General features: G+C 39.7%; 1 protein-coding gene across 3 annotated transcripts; it reads left to right on the top strand.

The window, feature by feature from the left end:
* Positions 1–1,868: 1,868 nt before the first annotated feature.
* On the top strand, positions 1,869–15,109 carry RBM45 (RNA binding motif protein 45). Of its 3 annotated transcripts, none has more exons than XM_053947873.1 (10): positions 1,869–2,271; positions 3,526–3,648; positions 3,774–3,900; positions 5,567–5,677; positions 6,022–6,201; positions 7,091–7,220; positions 8,407–8,503; positions 8,859–9,025; positions 10,403–10,599; positions 14,896–15,109. In XM_053947873.1, exons 1-9 carry the CDS (start codon positions 1,993–1,995, stop codon positions 10,593–10,595), a joined length of 1,407 nt encoding a protein of 468 aa, XP_053803848.1. In that variant the 5' UTR covers positions 1,869–1,992; the 3' UTR covers positions 10,596–10,599; positions 14,896–15,109. The 3 variants fall into 3 exon arrangements, with proteins under 3 accessions (XP_053803848.1, XP_053803847.1, XP_053803849.1); XM_053947872.1 differs by having other exon boundaries at positions 14,177–15,109; XM_053947874.1 differs by lacking the exon at positions 14,896–15,109 and having other exon boundaries at positions 1,870–2,271; positions 10,471–10,558.
* The last annotated feature ends 2,100 nt before the right edge of the window (positions 15,110–17,209 follow it).

Raw genomic sequence — 17,209 nt, 5'->3', positions numbered from 1 at the left:
AATTCTAAAGCACTTCAGTAATTAGAAAAAAAACCCCAAACCACAGGACACAGGACTGTGTATGTAATTAATAGCTTGATTCAATTAATATAATTTATATTCAAGTAATATAAACAAAACAATAAAATCCACACAGAATATTTTTTCTTTTGTACGTTCCACTGTTTTTCAAGACTTTCTCTGTAAAAAGCACAAGAAAAACCAAGTCGTAGTGTACTAGTAGGGGACGGTTTTTAGTCAAACAAAACAACTGCAGCACACCGTGATGCCAGTAGGGGGTAGTGACCAGCAAACAAAATCTCAAAGCTCTCCAGAATCAGAAATAAAATCTGCCCATTGACACTACAGTATTCTGGGAAAGCTATAAACTTTCTGACCTGGTGTACTGAGTATTGGAAATTGTACCAATATTTTAATACAGGGAATCAGAATTTTTGTTTCTGTGGAACTAGTTCAAATTCATCAGCAGTACTGCAAAGTCGACAGTTGTGATAGTAAATCCTTGTAAAGCTATCATACCTCTAAAGAAGAAGCTTTTTTTGTGTATGTCCCCTCCAACACTTCACCTTACTTATGTCACCTCTTAGTTTTGCCTTTGTTTTTGTTTGGATCTGAGTAAGAAAACCCTGCAGCTTGTCCTGTTGTACAACCAAATAAACTCCAAAGATTTGGTTCTGTCTTCTGCTTTCCATCTTTTCCAACAGTGTGGCACTGATAATATTCCTGAATAGAGAACATGTTACTTTCTTCAACACAGCCCGTTTAGATCTATGGAAACAGAACCAAATGTTATCACGTCCTTCTACTGGACAACTGCATCTGCTTATGTGAAAGAGAGGGGGGATTTCTGCATATTTAATTTGCTTGTGAAAAACAGCAGGCAGAATGCGCGCCGCCCGCCCTCCGTCCGTCCTTGCAGGCACCGCGGAGTCGCGCGGCGTGTGCGCGGTGCGGTGTGTGTGCAGTGTGGTGTGTGTGCAGGGCAGTGTGCGGTGTGTGTGCAGTGCGGTGTGTGTACAGTGCGGTGTGTGTACAGTGCGGTGTGTGGCAGTGCAGTGTGTGGTGTACAGTGCGGTGCGGTGTGTGGCAGTGCAGTGTGCGGTGTACAGTGCGGTGTGTGGCAGTGCAGTGTGTGGTGTACAGTGCGGTGTGTGTGCAGTGCGGTGCGGTGTGTGGCAGTGCAGTGTGCGGTGTACAGTGCGGTGTGTGGCAGTGCAGTGTGTGGTGTACAGTGCGGTGTGTGGCAGTGCACTGTGCGGTGTACAGTGCGGTGTGTGTGCGGTGCGGTGTACAGTGCGGTGTGTGGCAGTGCAGTGTGCGGTGTACAGTGCGGTGTGTGTGCAGGGCAGTGTGCGGTGTACAGTGCGGTGTGTGGCAGTGCACTGTGCGGTGTACAGTGCGGTGTGTGTGCAGGGCAGTGTGCGGTGTACAGTGCGGTGTGTGTGCAGGGCAGTGTGCGGTGTACAGTGCGGTGTGTGTGCAGTGCACTGTGCGGTGTACAGTGCGGTGTGTGTGCAGTGCGGTGTGTGTGCAGGGCACTGTGCGGTGTACAGTGCGGTGTGTGGCAGTGCACTGTGCGGTGTACAGTGCGGTGTGTGTGCAGGGCAGTGTGCGGTGTACAGTGCGGTGTGTGGCAGTGCACTGTGCGGTGTACAGTGCGGTGTGTGTGCAGGGCAGTGTGTGGTGTACAGTGCGGTGTGTGGCAGTGCACTGTGCGGTGTACAGTGCGGTGTGTGTGCGGTGCGGTGTACAGTGCGGTGTGTGGCGGTGCAGTGTGCGGTGTACAGTGCGGTGTTTGTGCAGTGCAGTGCTGTGCAGCGTGCGGTGCAGTGTGGGTGCGGTGCGGCCCCCGCAGGGCGGCGGAAGCGACGGCGGAAGCGGCGGCGGAAGGGGCGGCGGAAGGGGCGGGCGCGCTGATCCGCGGCGGAAAAGGCGCTGCTGCACTTCCCTGCCGTACCCCGGGAGAAGCCTGCAGTGCTCGGCAGCCCCGCCATGGAGGAGAGCAGCGGCATCCGCCTCTCGGCCGAGTGCCTGGACGAGCCGCCCAACAGCCGCGTCTTCGTGGTACTGGGCAAGGACACCGGCGAGGCGCTGATCCGGGAGCGCTTCTCGCCCTTCGGGGACATCCAGAACATCTGGCTCCTGCGGGACAGGCGAACCAATGAGTCCCGCGGTATCGCCTTCATCAAGTTCGCCCGCAGCTCGCAGGCCTGCCGGGCCATGGAGGAGATGCACGGCCGCAGCCTGCTCCCCGACAGCAAGCCCATCAAGGTGCGGCCCGGGGGCTCGGAGGGCGGGCCGGGCCGGGCCGGGCCGGGCCGAGCGGGGGCAGCGGGAGCCGCGGGCGGGGCGCGGGCGCGGGGAGCGGCCGCCTCGCCGGCCTTGCCTGGCCGCGCTGCCGGGGCGGGCCCGGCCCCTCCCGGCCACATCCACCGCGGTGAGGCCTGGCCGCTCCCGGGATCCCGCGGGTGGCCTGAGCTGGAGCAGGCCTGCGCAAAATGCCGCACCCGGAAGTGAGGGGGCGTTTGTGACAAAGGTTCTTTTGTATATTTTAAGTGTTGTAAGCAAAACACTTGCGAATATATAGAGCTGGTTTTGCTAGTATGTCTTATATTGGTTTTGTAGCTTGTGAACCCTTTTCAAGACTTTTTCAATCTATGGAGCTGTTCTGCCAGCTTTCCGCTTCCTGATTTGCTTTCCTATTCACCAAGTGCTGAGAAAGTATGAATGTTTTTGAAGAGTGAAGCACGATGCCATGTGTTTCACTTGCCAATACAATTGAGTCAGTGAAATTTTTTCTGAGAGCTTGCCATCAGAAGCCAAAAGATCTGAGTTGTATTCCTCACGCCCTTGTATGGCTACTAGAAAAATAAATTAAGAGCTCTGTGAAATCAATTGCTACTTTTGCATAGCAGGCTTTTTTTGAACGTCTTTCTTGGTTGTTTTGGTTTTGTTTCTTTGTTTTTTGTTTGTGATTTACTTGGGCTTTTTTTCTTGGTTGTCTTCTGGCGTGCACTTCGGAGATGAAATTTATTTCAATAAATAAAAATTATGTTAAGAGGAACAGATATGAGAAGCTATGATCCTTCACAGAGCAGTAGAGCTGTAAACTTTGGCCCAGCTGAGCAATGAACTGCAGTAGCCCAGTTTGATTAAGCTGCCAGGCTTTCTTGCTTGCTTGCGTATCTGTTTCTGCTATTGCTGTACTAGGCCTGTTACAACAATGCATTCTTTGCTACCTGACGTGTCACTGGTGATGTTGACAGTGCTGTTGAATCAGCAGTGGTATTTCTCACCATTCCTCATTATCCTCAGTAAGGAGCTTCTCTGGCCCCTGTCCTGTTTGGGTTTTATTTTATTTATAGGTCTTTTATCACAGGTGGTCACAGGTATTCTTTTCTCTCCATGCTAAGGCAGATTATGTGAACAATAAATACAAAGACAGTTAAACTATTTCACTTGCTTGTTGATATGTGCCTTAGACCCTTTTGGCAGTAATTGGTATCTATGTAATTATTTCATTAGGTATTCATTGCACAATCAAGAGCTTCTGGAAGCCACCGAGATCTTGAAGATGAGGAGCTTACAAGAATCTTTGTTATGATACCAAAAACCTACACGGAGGAGGATTTGCGGGAGAAGTTTAAGGTACTGATTCGCTGTTTGTTGTTATTTTAAAATGCCTTTTTCTAAATTTATTAGAAGGGCATAGCACATGGAACTTTTCATGGTTTTCAAATATTGGAAATTAATGTGTTTTTTAATTGTTCTAGATGTATGGAGACATTGAATACTGCAGTATTATTAAAAACAAGACTACTGGAGAAAGTAAAGGTTTGGGCTATGTCAGGTACCTGAAACCATCGCAAGCTGCCCGAGCAATTGAAGAGTGTGATCGAAGTAAGAATCCATGTGAATTCTTTAAAGGTTTTTTTGCAATAAGTGTGTATCATCGTAATATACCTTTAATTTTTTGTTTTGCAGGTAAATTATTCATGATGCAAAAACATGTTGAGACAAAGTTCTCTTGCAAATAAATAATAGCATTGTTAACATTTATTGAGAACAAATGACCTGATTATGTTTTTTCAGGACCAAACTGCAAGTAGGATCAGTGAGAAGAGTTTGGAAATGGACACAGAGTTTTCTTTTATGCATTATTATTGGTCTGTAGTGTAGGCTTCATACACAGGAAAATATTTAATTTGTCCTTGCAAATAGGCAGTTTTAATCAGATGTGTTTGATATAAAATTAATTATTATATAAAATATATTTCATGATACATAGGGGCTCTGTTGTGATCACATTTATTTAAGAACAAATTCATGCTAACTGAAATTAGGGGAAGAGTGCTTGTTTTTGTTTAGTGTCATGATTTATCTGTTACAGAGTGAAAGACTTTGTATGCTTTATTTATTACCAGCCACTTGGTGAGGCACTGGAACAGGTTGCCCACAGAAGTTGTGGATGTTCCATCCCTGGAAGTGTTCCAGGCCAACTGGATAGTGCTCTGAGCAACCTAGTGTAGTGGAAGGTGGCCCTGCCCAAGGCAGGGGATGGAACTCAGTGATCTCTTTAAGTTTCCTTCCAACCCTAACCATTCTGTGATTCTATAATTTGTCACTTACGCTCTAGTACCAAAAGTAAATGAATTGAGTGAGGCTGGTGGAAGGATGTCAGGAGCTGGAAGCACAAGGCTTTGGAGGCGAGACAGAGGGAATTGGGTTTGCTCATCCAGGAGAAGAAAGGCTTTTGGGAAAACCTAACAGCTGTCTTCCAATCCTACCTCCTGTTCAGTGTGCTTAATCACAAATATGAAACAGCTTGGGGTGTGGGTGTGGTTGGTTGTTATTCTGATTTTTTTTATGGCTTTCTTTGTTTTTTTTTTTTCCTCAGTAATGTGTGTAGTGGTTCTACAGGAATTATATTTGTGCATAGGAATATGAGCCTAAGATTACTTAGCAGTCAAATTGTATTTCATTTTTGCTGTGAGGTTAAAATGAAATTAGTTGGATAGCTTGAACATAATACCTCTTCCTTTCATAAAAGCAAAACCTAGATCAGTGTGAAACATCCATAAACTACTGTTTTAGCACAGAAGTTCAGGTGATGGCTTCTGGAGCATCTCATAATCCTGCTAAGTATCACAGAATGGTTGAAGTTGGAAAGGACCTCTGGAGGTCATCTGCTCAACCACTTGGCTCAAGCAGGGTCACTTGGGTACTGGTGGCCCAAGACCATGTCCAGGTGACTTTTGAATATCCCCATGTGTGGAGACTCCATTGTCTTTCTGGGCAACCTGTGCCAGTGCTCAGTCACTCTCATGGCAATTGGCCTCTGTCGTGCTTAACTTGTTAGTAGGAGTAATTCCATTTGAAAGCTGTTAACTTTCACAAAATAATTTGGGCAGACTTCAAGAGTTATAATTTAGTTATTCCTCTAAAGCCAGTACTTACTGAGTTTTATGAATAATATGTTTCTAAATGTGGAATTTGAAGAATGTGGGCCTGGTCAGATAACTGAGATGTGCTGAGGTGTTGTTGTGTGTGTGGTTGTTTCTTTCAGGCTACAGGGCCATTTTGGCTGAACCTAAAAATAAGTCATCTGAGACTTTTGAACACGATTATTACAGTAATACCATGAGGCCAGAACTAAGAGGAAATACGCTTCCATTTTGTAAGTCACAGCTTTTTACACTAAAAATGATTTGTAGTCTCCAGTATGGTCACTAAGGAATAATGTGGTTTGGAGGAAGGGAAGCTGACGGAGGTCAGCTTAGGTCAACACTTAAATAGTAGATTGGATATTGAAGTTAGAAACTAGCCAGGCGTTTAATCTCTCTACTTTTATGGCTTGCTTTGCTCTGCTTGGCCACTTATTTTGTGACCTGCACTGGTGAAATCAACATGTGACCTTTAGCATATAATTGACTTGGATTACTTTTAAAAATCGAATGTAACATATGCATGAAATGAAGGCATGCAAGTATGATGACTCAGATTATTTTGTTGATTCTCGAGGTATGCAGCCAGAATTTTGTAGCTTTGAAAAAGCTGAGACCCGGATTCAAGAACCAGTCTCCAAGCGCCTGTCGGTGGTATCTCGGCTCCCCTTTATTCAAGAGCAGCTGTTCGCCCTCTTCGATTTAGTTCCAGGTCTGGAGTATTGTGATGTTCAGAGAGACCCTCATACCAACAGTGGTAAGTAAAAGTACAAAAGGTTTTTTTCTTTTTCTGAAGGGAATCCCTTGTAAGTGTACTTAATTAATTTGCACTGTAATATACAGTACACTTGTTGGAAACAAGCAGTGGTTGCTGCTATCGCTGCATACACCCAAAAATTCAGTTTTGTTTGAACTCATGTTTACACATGGCTCTTAAGAGCTTATACCTTCACTTTCAGATAACAAAAACTCAAGAAGGATGGAATCAAACTCATGACATGTGGGTTTTATTCAAATTAGTAGTTTGAGGCAGAATAAATGAAAAAGTTTCAGAAATTATTAGACATTAAAGTAAAATGTCCTCTAAACATATCTTTGGAATTTTTCATTCTGAAATATATGTGTGTGTAGAAGTTGACATGGGTAAATGGGGATTAAATAATTCCAAAATGGATCCTATTTTCTACTGAAAGATTGTTTGGTTTCAGTCTTGTTTTTCTGCTACTGAGACAAATATGGAAGTGGTCTCTTCTCCAAGAAATTTGAAATGTTAATGATTCAGAAAGTTACATTTTAACTTTACAGTTCTTGAAATTCACTGTTGATGGGATAATTGCATTTTTGAATAAAATTATATATCCTTTTGTTACTAGTTCTGGAGTAGTGAGGAAGATGTGTTTTCACTTTTATGGTTTTACTTCCAGCTTTTCAAGCTAACATAAATACAGCTCATCTGTCACTAGTAAATTTCACTGAAGCTTCCTTCACAAATAAAAGTGATGAAGTAATAACGATGTATACTAAAAAGACTTAAGAATTGTATGTCATCCATGGCTGATGTGCAGCTTGAATATATTGCTTATGCGAGTGTAGTTTGTTCTGAGGATTTACCTGTTTCCTGCTGACACTGTGCACTGTGCTTGCAGGGTATGCTGTGATTCAGTACAGCACTGCTGCCTCAGCAATATATGCCAAGTACAAACTACATGGGTTTGAGTATCCTCCTGGAAATCGACTAACTGTCATTTTCTTAGAAGATGGGAATGATAGCTCAGAGTAAGTACAATTTACGAAGTTTTAAGTTACGTTCTGGAGAGCAAAATATAAAATAAACACATTTTTAACATAAGATGTAATGTCAGTGTCACTGTGAGCTTGTGCCATACTTGCCAATAGTATTTTCTGGAACTGTTTGCTTTGGGGTTTTCTTCTTGAATGGTTTAGAATAAGCCTTTTGAAACTTGGTAATCTTGGTAGGTAAAGAAAGTATTAAAATACATATTCTTAAGATACTATGGAAAAATGTAGGATTTGGCAAGAATCTGTCAATGTATCTGTAACATGTAACAAGACTGGAATGTATTTTTGATGAGGTTTATGAATTAGAACCAGATTTATGTACTTCATCTCTTGGTTGTGTTTGCAGTAGTGTAAAGCACATATGTAGAGTTAAACTTCTGGGTGTGGAGGCTCTGATGTTGGCACAGTATGGGGATTTCTCAGGTGTTCGACCATCTCTGACTTCTTCCTGTGTTTTAAATGCCCAGTACAAATTGGAGCAGCTAAAGTACTCTCCTGCAGGGAGTGTTTTGCCTTAGTTTCATCCTTTAGGAGTCTAGTTCATGTCACATCTGGGAGATGAAGACAGTAAGGAGGGACAGTGGAGAGAGTCACTTCAGAAGTGCATGGCTGATCTGAACTAAAACAAATGTTCTTTGCAACCTTCATTCTTCAATAATTCCTACGTGGTCTTACAACACAGGCTGCGTATCTATGCAAAAAGAGCAATTGCTTTTTTCTTACTCTGCAACAGAACAAAGAAAAATCACTGGAAAATGAGAGCTGAATGTAAGCTTTCTATGGTAATATTTTGATCTCTGAACTAAATCTCTGTGTTCTTTACCAAAACAGGTGAAATTTTTTTGTCTGTTTTGCTTTTTAGGCATTCCTCACAAAATGTAGTAGGCTCTTGTAGAGATAATTTAATCTTTTTTTCCCCCTAGAGTGTTAAAAACACCAAGGAGTAGTTTTGTGTTAGTGGTAATGAATGAATGTTTTCAGTGAGTTGCAGCTAGCATGCAAGGCTTTCAGAAAGCCTGTCTTGATTTTCATTATCTACGTGACATTACAGATTTCTAGAGATACTCTGATGTATATTAGAACTTATTTTTTCTTGCTACATTTAAGATTACTGTAACTTAGCTCTTCCTTTAAAATAGTTTAATACCACTTCTGTTTGCAGCCTTATCAGGAAAATGGCAACACAGCTGGTGACAGCGCAGGTGTCGTCAGCGCTGCGCAGTAATAGCGCAATGGTTCAGCAGTACAGGACGCCTCCTGTAAGTTCCAGTCATGGATGCTGTTGGTATTCTTCTGAATTGCTGTAAGAAACTTCACATATGCCAATAAAGAGCACTGCTTGCTTGCTTCTGCAAACTGTTTTATGTGCTGCGTTTTTAAGACGTACCTCTGGTTGGTTGGTGCATTTTTATTCCCTGAAATGGTGTCTGAACTTACTTGAATTTATTGTCCAATTTAATGAGATAAATAAAGTAATGAAGATTAGAACTCACAGGGCTGATTTATGTCATGTAATGGAACAAAAATGGTAAGAAAGGTAAAATTACTTCCTCTGCCCCCCTCACCACCAAGTATAAGTGCAACTTATACTTGCATTTTTTTCCCTTGTTTCAGCAAGCATTTGGAGGAACTTCTGGCCCACAGTTGCTGCAGCCCCAAACAGATGCCATACTTCCACCACCCAAAAAAAAGGTTCCACCTGACACTTCTGTGAAGGAAAGGCTTTTCATACTTTTTCATCCCCATCCTTTACCTGTAAATGTACTGGAGGATGTGTTCTGGTAAGACTCTGTTTACAAATAAGTGTTCCCTAACAAAAAGGAAACAAACAGAAATATTGAAAGTAAATATTGAAAATAAAAAAGAGGGCCGTAAAACCCTTTCCAGAAAAGGCAGTGCACAGTGACTGAAGTCATAAGTGAACAGTAGGTAACAGTTACTTTTTGAAGGAAGTGTGTAATGGGGTTCACGTTGAAGCATATCTGCTGCATCATCACTATAGCAGCTTTATTATCAATTTACTTAATCTGAAGTAAAATGTCTAGTCTTCTAATGCAGATTTTTAACAAAAAAAATTTTGACTTCCAGTCACTGTTTCCTAATTAATTTTGCATTTTCTTTTACTTATTTTTGTAAGGCATTTAACTATTTTGATAAATTTCCACAGTAACCTAGGGAGAAGAGTGTAGGGTGTTGTTTTTTTTTCTGGTACATGATAATGGTTTGCATCCTACTAACACTATTTCAACTGTTCTTTCTATCTCCCTGTGTGGAGCAAAGACTTGAGATAATTTTTGCCATCTTTAAAAAGTCTGTAATTAGCAGTTCTCCAGTATTTTATATTATTAATTTGTAGTATACTTTTGAAAAAAGAGACATTTCCCTTTTCTAATAGCTTGCACTTGCAATAAATCTTCAGAAAGCCAAAATGTTTTAAAAGATTCAGGAGAGGAAAACACTTTACGTGAAAGTCAAAGTTGTACCTATATGATACAGTGGATTTTCTTAATCGGATGCTGGAGGAGGAAAAGGCTATGGACCTAAGTCTTGACACTTCAGTATAACTTCAGTAAGAAGCAAGCAGACTATTTAAAAAAAAATTTAAGGATCTGTCTAAGAATCTCCTGAGTGCTCTATTTTTCCTAAAAAATAGAAAAAAACCCTCTATTTTTCCCTGAAGTTGTGAAAGCAAGCAGTGCTTGCTTTCTTAGTCATTTCAGTGAGACCTTTTCAAAGGTAAATCACACTAAGCAAGTTCATTTAAGTGAGATGCAGATTCAGCTTCTACATTTTCTGCTGGCTTGGGTGTGTATGTCTTACTTTTGGTTGGTTTGGGGTTTTTTCTTGTTTTGTTTTTGTGGGGTATTTTGAGCGCCATTTAGTGTTTGGGGACTGCAGTATTGATCAGCTTTACGTATTCTTTTAAATAAGAAATCACTGATATTTGTGGTTCTGTTGTCATATTTCATAGAAAACATCTGTGAACTTTTGGTGTTCATTTGTACTTCTGCCCCTAATTCAAGAGAAGGGAATATGCAAATTGGGAGCATAGATATAAAAATACTGGTTTTGCAGTTAACAAATCACATGTGCTTCAGACTGGAAATGTTGCAGGAAAATCTGTAAATTACCTTTTCTCTTTTTCCCCCTGCCCCCAGTCGTTTTGGACAATTGATAAGTGTTTATCTTGTGGCTGGAAAAAATGTGGGCTATGCAAAATTTGCAGACAGAGCAAGTGCCAGCGAGGCCATAACTGCATTACATGGCAAGATTGTGAATGGTGTGAGGCTGAAAGTGAGGTTGGCAGACTCGCCCTCGGAGGAGCCCAACAAGCGCCAGAGAACTTACTGAGCAGGTGAGTACCCCCCACCCAGCCTGAGCTCTTACCCACCCTGGAGTCCAGCTACCTGAAATAGTGACAGGCAAAGATTTTGACGTTAGATAATACAAACATATAATGATAAACTCTAAATCTACTCTTAGCTAGCAAATTGAAATAGAATTTTTGATATATCTGTGTGTGTATACACATACATATATGTTATATGGGTGTGTGTATGCTTATATATATACACACGTGCACTTTATTTTATAAAAATCAATTTTTATAATTCGTGGGGAAAAAAAATGAACCAGTTGATAAAAATCAATCTGGATGTTCATAGAAATATCACTTTTGTACTTGGGAGAATCAGTTGACATTGAAAAGAGTATGCAAAAATAAACAATGAAACAGACATAAGCTTGTGTGTGTCTTTTTTTCATTACTATCATATGCCCTCAGTGGCATTGGTTAAAGATGAAAAGTTGAGCCCTTGAAGGGCAGAGGAGTGACAGGGTAAATAAAAAAAGGATGGGGGGGACAGGTAAGATTGTCAGGTGAAACCAAAAGTTTGGGATATTTGGGTCATCTGTGGTCTCAGAAATCAGGTGTAGCTGAAATATGTGATAGCAGAGAAAATAAAGCAGAGCCTGTGGTGAAGGAATTGAGATAGGTGTTTGAGAACTTTATTATTCTATGCTTATAGTCTGTGAAACATCACTCCTAGAGATATTTTGTATCTTGCTGCTTTCAGAGACCAAATTTAAATTGTTCTTTTAAAACATTGCTTCAAATTATATTGACTTTCATCACTTTTTTGAATTATTTTTATTTTTTTTTTCAGCATTAGGACTATTGCCAAAGGACAATATAGTTGGGGGAGAAAAGCCTAAGCCCTTTTTTCTACAAAATAACTCTCAAATATTACTATAGCTGCCAGATATTTCCAGTACCATACTGTCTTCCTAGGGGATATGAAGTTTTGATTGAACTAATTCAGAAAATATCACATGACTGTCTTTGCATCAGTATTTTCCCTCTAAGCTTCACTCCTTGTACCTTTCTTTGTATAGATGTTCTTTGTGACCCCAGAGTTACAAAGACCAAAAAAAGCTTTTGCCCAAAGTGTTCTTTTTCCTCCTTTTCTTCTAAGAACGTCCATGTTGCTCTTTTGGTAAGCAGCAGATACTGAACATGGCCTTAGTTTTTATACACAAGTCTTGTTTTAATAAGTTGGATTTCTGGGCATTCTTTTTCTGCATGGAATTACAGCTAAAACTAAACTGAAACTTTTTTTAATCATCAGCTTTGGTGAATGAAATTTTAAGTAACTTGTACCCACGGGCTTATCTTTGTACAACATTTTGTTTGTTTTTAATGTGACTTTTGCTTTCAGCAATAAAAGCCCAGTCTCTGTGTTTTTACAGAATAACTATGATGTGAAGGGTAATATAATACCGGGTCTGCCTTGGTAATTTTTACTGGAGAAGTGTAAATGCAACACGCATCCAAAATTAGAAAAAGTTTTTATCCCCATTTTTTTTGTACACTAGGTTCTTGATTCCAAGTTTCGTAGCAGGTTGTCTTGGCATCTGTCTCTTTTCAGGATAGACAGACAGAATTACTTGTTCGTTTGTTCTTTAGTTGGTTTCTCAAATTCAAATGAAATGGTACCTAAAAGGAAAGATTGCCTTTCAAAAGGGCTTGCCTATATAAGTGATTTTCCCACTGCCTGACTTTGCACTGGACTGACTGACAAGCTTTGCAGTTATTTGGAAGCTTATATTTTGCTTTTAATTAAAGTGTTAAATTGTGCATGTGAAAAGAGATGCAATTCTCCCTACCTCTGAAATAGTTGTGGGGTTTTTTTAAGATGTGAGAATACTAACTTTTTTCATTTTAAATTTTAGCTGTAGGAAAATACCTTCCTAGCTAAAACTTCTGTGAGTTTTCACTTAAGGAAATCATTGCCTCTTAACAAAAAAAATCCTTTCTAAAGTCCTGTTGTACTGCTTGTCTTTAGTCTCTAACAAGGTGACTGGGTTTCTGAAATAGTCTTTTCTATACAAGGTTTTCTGATGAAAATTCGTTATAAGACCCGTGAATTCTAGAATCTTTATAAAAATGTCATTCAGTGTAATAATTAAGTAAAATATTTATTTCTTTAACACATTTGAAGTTTTGCCCCAACACCTTCTTATGCAAACAGCCTTTTTTAAAATACAATTTACAAAATTGTTTCTTAAAAAAGGTTTTATGGTAACAGTGTGCTACTCATAATGCTTTTACAATGCAAACTTCTGACGATAAGAACTTTGTTACCTTGCAGCAAACTTTGTTTATCAGGCAAATTTGAATACGCATCTATTAATATTCTGAACTAATCCACCTAATGAATTTTACAGGCTCTGGTTCTCCTACAAGTCAATGAAAATTCAATTGTTTATGTGAATAGTTAAAAGTAGCAGAGAAAAGATGGAAATACAGACCAGTAGGGTTCTCTTCACCACTTTAAGTTCTAATGTAAGTTTTTTGAGGTGTGAGGTTATCCCCTTTTATGCTAAGTATTAAGGGGTGAAATAATCACTTCAAACTATCTTGCTTTAAATCAGTGTAGGCTTGAGAAGATAACTCCAGTGCCTACTTCTAGCAGTTGCTAAAAGCAGACCTGTCTTAAAAATCTTGCTGACCAGGGCTTTGTGTTACTTGGAGTATTTTGTGAAAAGCTCACTGCAGTGTCTGATGCCAGTTACACACACTGTGTCATTCAAAAATAGAAAAGGAAGGGAAGAATTTGGTATCTGTCAGAAGAATGCATTGTGGCATTCCAGTTAATTTCTTCATTGCTACCTTGTAGTTCTATTTAAATACCACCCCCACCATTGGAAAAACCTCCCCAAACTACTAAACAAGAGACCCACAGCAAACAAAACAAAAACCCCAAACCCACCCAAAATGCCTTTCTAAAGCTTTCAAAATAGTCCTTAGAAAGCAGAATTTCTAACTAGTGTTGTGTTAGAAATGCCGGACACAGCTACGTGGAGCAAAGTTCTGTGGCTTTAGATATGCTTTGCTGATTGACTTCAACCCACAGCAAATGGGTTCATTGCATTTTTCCCCTGCTGAAAAAACTTGGGTCTTTTAAATAATTATTTAGTTACTAAGTTGAAAAAAAAAATTATTCTGTCATAAAAAACTTGGTTATTTTTTTCTTTGGTTATTCTTGTCCAGAAGAAGTGCTGCATCACTGATTTAATTTTTTTGACTGAAACCTTTATTAAAATCCTGATGTTAATATGTGTGATGTTAATACTGCTCTGCAAAAATATTTTTAAAAAGTAATTGTATCATAGTTGTGATATACATAGAAAAAAAATAGTTCTATTTTGTATCAACAGTATACTGCTGGCTTTTACACACTGCTCAGAGTAAGAGGCACTTCTTTAAAAGTTAGAGAAGCATGCTTAGAACTTTAGTATTATTCTTCTAAAGATATTGAAAGCGTTATTTATATGCTGTTGTAATTAATATATTTTATAATAAGTACTTTGAAATAAAAATAGGTATATTGCTTTTTGATACTATTTTTGTACTTGTGTTTTTTCTACAGAAACTAAGTAATGACATGACCCTCAGCTAGCTGACTGACTGACTGAAACGTGACTAGACATGGTTCCTGTGGACAGTGACAGCTTTTTTCAGTGACAACTTTTTTGTTAATTGTTACTTAGTTGATCTCTCTATGATCCTTTTTCTTTCTGAATATGCAGACATGCAGTTTTGAAAATGATGTAGGCATTAAAAACTGTAAACTGGTGGTTGTTCTTGTAATAGTATATAACCTTGTATTACAGAAATAACTCTTGTTTTTACCTGAATCCTTCCTATAAGATGGAAATTACAATGATGGAGGAAATAAAGGAGCCAGCATTTTCTTACTTGAGTGGTTGATTGATAATGATTCAGATTCTGTTAAAATAGAAGACAGCTCTCATGATCCAAATTGCATTGAAAAGTGAAGTACAGCATTTAATTCAAAGAAAATGAAGCAGTTTTAACAACGCTAGCAGACATGACAGTATTAATCTAGATTTAAGAAAATAAAGTACATTCTTAAATATTTTGTTGCTTTGGGCCACAATTATTAGTTCTGCTGTTTAGTGAAAGGAACTCTGTCAGACTACCAAAGCTTCTTATATTTATGCTTTCTTATCCTGAGGTCTTTTGGCTATAACTGCAGGGAAACTGTAGAGTCTAGGGCTGTGGGTTTGTTTTTGTTAGTTTTGAGGGATTGGGGTGTTTTGTTTGTTGTTTTCTTTTTTTTTCCAGAAGCTTTCAATGCATATGTTCAAGTAAGAGTTGGACAAGCCAAGTTTTCAGCAGGATGAAGACAATTTTAGCACTGATGGAGAGTAAATGAAGATAGTTCAAATAAGTATGTGCATAGATAATTTTCAAATGCCATTACTTGTCCATGTATTCCTGTATACTACTTGTTGAATTGGAAATATCCTGGTTATTAAAATATGATATACAGATAAAATTGAGGAATTCTACTTGTATGCACTCCAGAGAAGCATGCCCTTGGGTGCTTCCTGCTTCCCAGCATCTCCCATATGCCCCCTTCATCAATTGGTTCAGAAGTTTAAATTCAAAGTAATAAACCATGTATTTAAAAAAACCCAATTTTTTCTTTTTTTAAAGAATATTAGAATTCAAATGCTCAAATGGGAGCAAGTTGCAGAGTAAAGGTTGCCTGAGAAACCTTTTCCTTCCCTGCATTCCAGTAGTACCTGTTAAAAAGCAGCCCTTGATGACTCACCAGCAGCTCTTTTCCCCAAGTGCAGTTGTTTCATTCAGCACAAAGAACAGAATTGAGTAAGAGCTGCATGGGTTAACCAGGCTGTAAAATTCCTGCTTAATTTGGTGTAACTGTTAGAAAACAGTGAAAAAACAGATTTATGGTTGAGCCTGGAGAATTGGATCCTGCCTCTGACTCTAGCCCAAAGGTTGGTTGTAAGGAGGGTTGCCATTTCTCTTGTGTTCCCCTGAAAAAGTTCCAGTTTGGGTTTTCTGTTTGGTTGGTTGGTTTTGTTTTGTTTTCCCATCCTTCATGGTAAATTTCAAGTAGCATTTGGGAATTTTCTGTATTTGTACAGGGAAAATAATTCTGACCAGGTTGCCATAAATCCCAATCCAGAGCTGTCAGGCAGCACCTTTGCATCCTTAACTGTGCAGTCAATGTGTGCAGTGAGTCCAGTATTTTCAGAAAGCATCAGTCCTGTTCTGTGGACATGGAGAGACAGCACACTCTTACAGAGGGTCTGGCACATGCTGCAGTACGTGGATGCTATGGTGGAGCTGCACAGTACCAGGTGAAATGCTGAGAATCGCTGTATAGGCAGCTGAAAAAAGCCCAACCTCTCATTTGTGTGGTAGAATTGGCCTCTTGATGAGTCTCCTGTGCAAAGATCCCCAGCTTAGTGGGGTGGATACCTGTCTTTTGGGGGTATAAACATCCCCAGGAGGGTAAACACTCAAAAATTAAGTAACTGGTGGTGGTGTTTGGCCATCCAAGATGGGAAGGAAGAATCACGTTGGAATGGTCCTAATGGTTGCTTGAGGGAGCATTCAACACACACAGAAGGTTCAAAGATGCCCTTTACAGCTTGAAGTGATGTTACAAATTAGAACAGCGCCATTTTCTAGTTGTTCTCAGTCTTGTTTTTATTACTATGTGTCTTTGGGAATAGTGGGCTACTGCACTCCCTGGGCATGGAAAATCAGAGCTCTGTATGCAGTCTTGATTTGGGCTATGGAACTCCCTTCCCAGCTTGTTCAGTCAGGTCTGCAACTGAAGAGAATTGGGCTGGAGCTCAAAAAAACCTTTTTCCCACTTTCAGTTCTAAGGGTTCAAGATACTGTTTGTAGAGTTTGGTTTTCAGGTGTCTCCCTTTTAGTCACTGCTGAATCAAGTGACTCGCATGGAGTAATTTTTAGTATTTGGGTAAAGGTTTTTAGAGTATACTTAGAATAAAATCATTATTGCTTTCAGTGTATTTCCTGAAAACATTCATGTTCTATTCTTTGGCTAAGTAACAGTTGGTGTAAATACACTTTTGATCGGATATGATATCATCACTCCCTGTTTAATTGTTACATAGCACTGCTGCTAAGTGGCAGGCTGCTTTTCTAGGTCCTTTCATTGGTAAGTAAAAACTCAGTCTGCTGTGAAAATGAGCCTTAGGTTCCCGTACCGGAAAAAAAACCTGTGTCACTCATAGTCACCCTTTGATGCTGGTGCGTGAATTGACCAAAACTGTCTGAGGTTTCTGGTGTGTTATTTTGCAGTATCAGTGCTTTAATGTTGATAAGTAGAAGTTAGTGTGCTTACCTATAAGTGACTTAGATTTCAGCTGTGTTCATCAGCCATGGTTTCTGTTGGTGTTGAACAAAACTTCTGTATCATTGAAAATGAGATAATTGAGATTTCACCAAAAAATGAGATTTCACAAATCACACTAAATTATGTCCAGTAGAAATAATTTTATAATAATAAAAAATTAAGAAATAAATATTGATATAAGATTTTGATTTAATCTACTTTACCAGGATACATCTGCCTGCTCCCATAGCTGAATTC

The sequence above is a fragment of the Vidua chalybeata genome, chromosome 7, assembly GCF_026979565.1.
Source record: "Vidua chalybeata isolate OUT-0048 chromosome 7, bVidCha1 merged haplotype, whole genome shotgun sequence".
Taxonomy (NCBI): Eukaryota; Metazoa; Chordata; class Aves; order Passeriformes; family Viduidae; genus Vidua; species Vidua chalybeata.
This window is presented reverse-complemented; position numbering and strand designations above follow the sequence as displayed.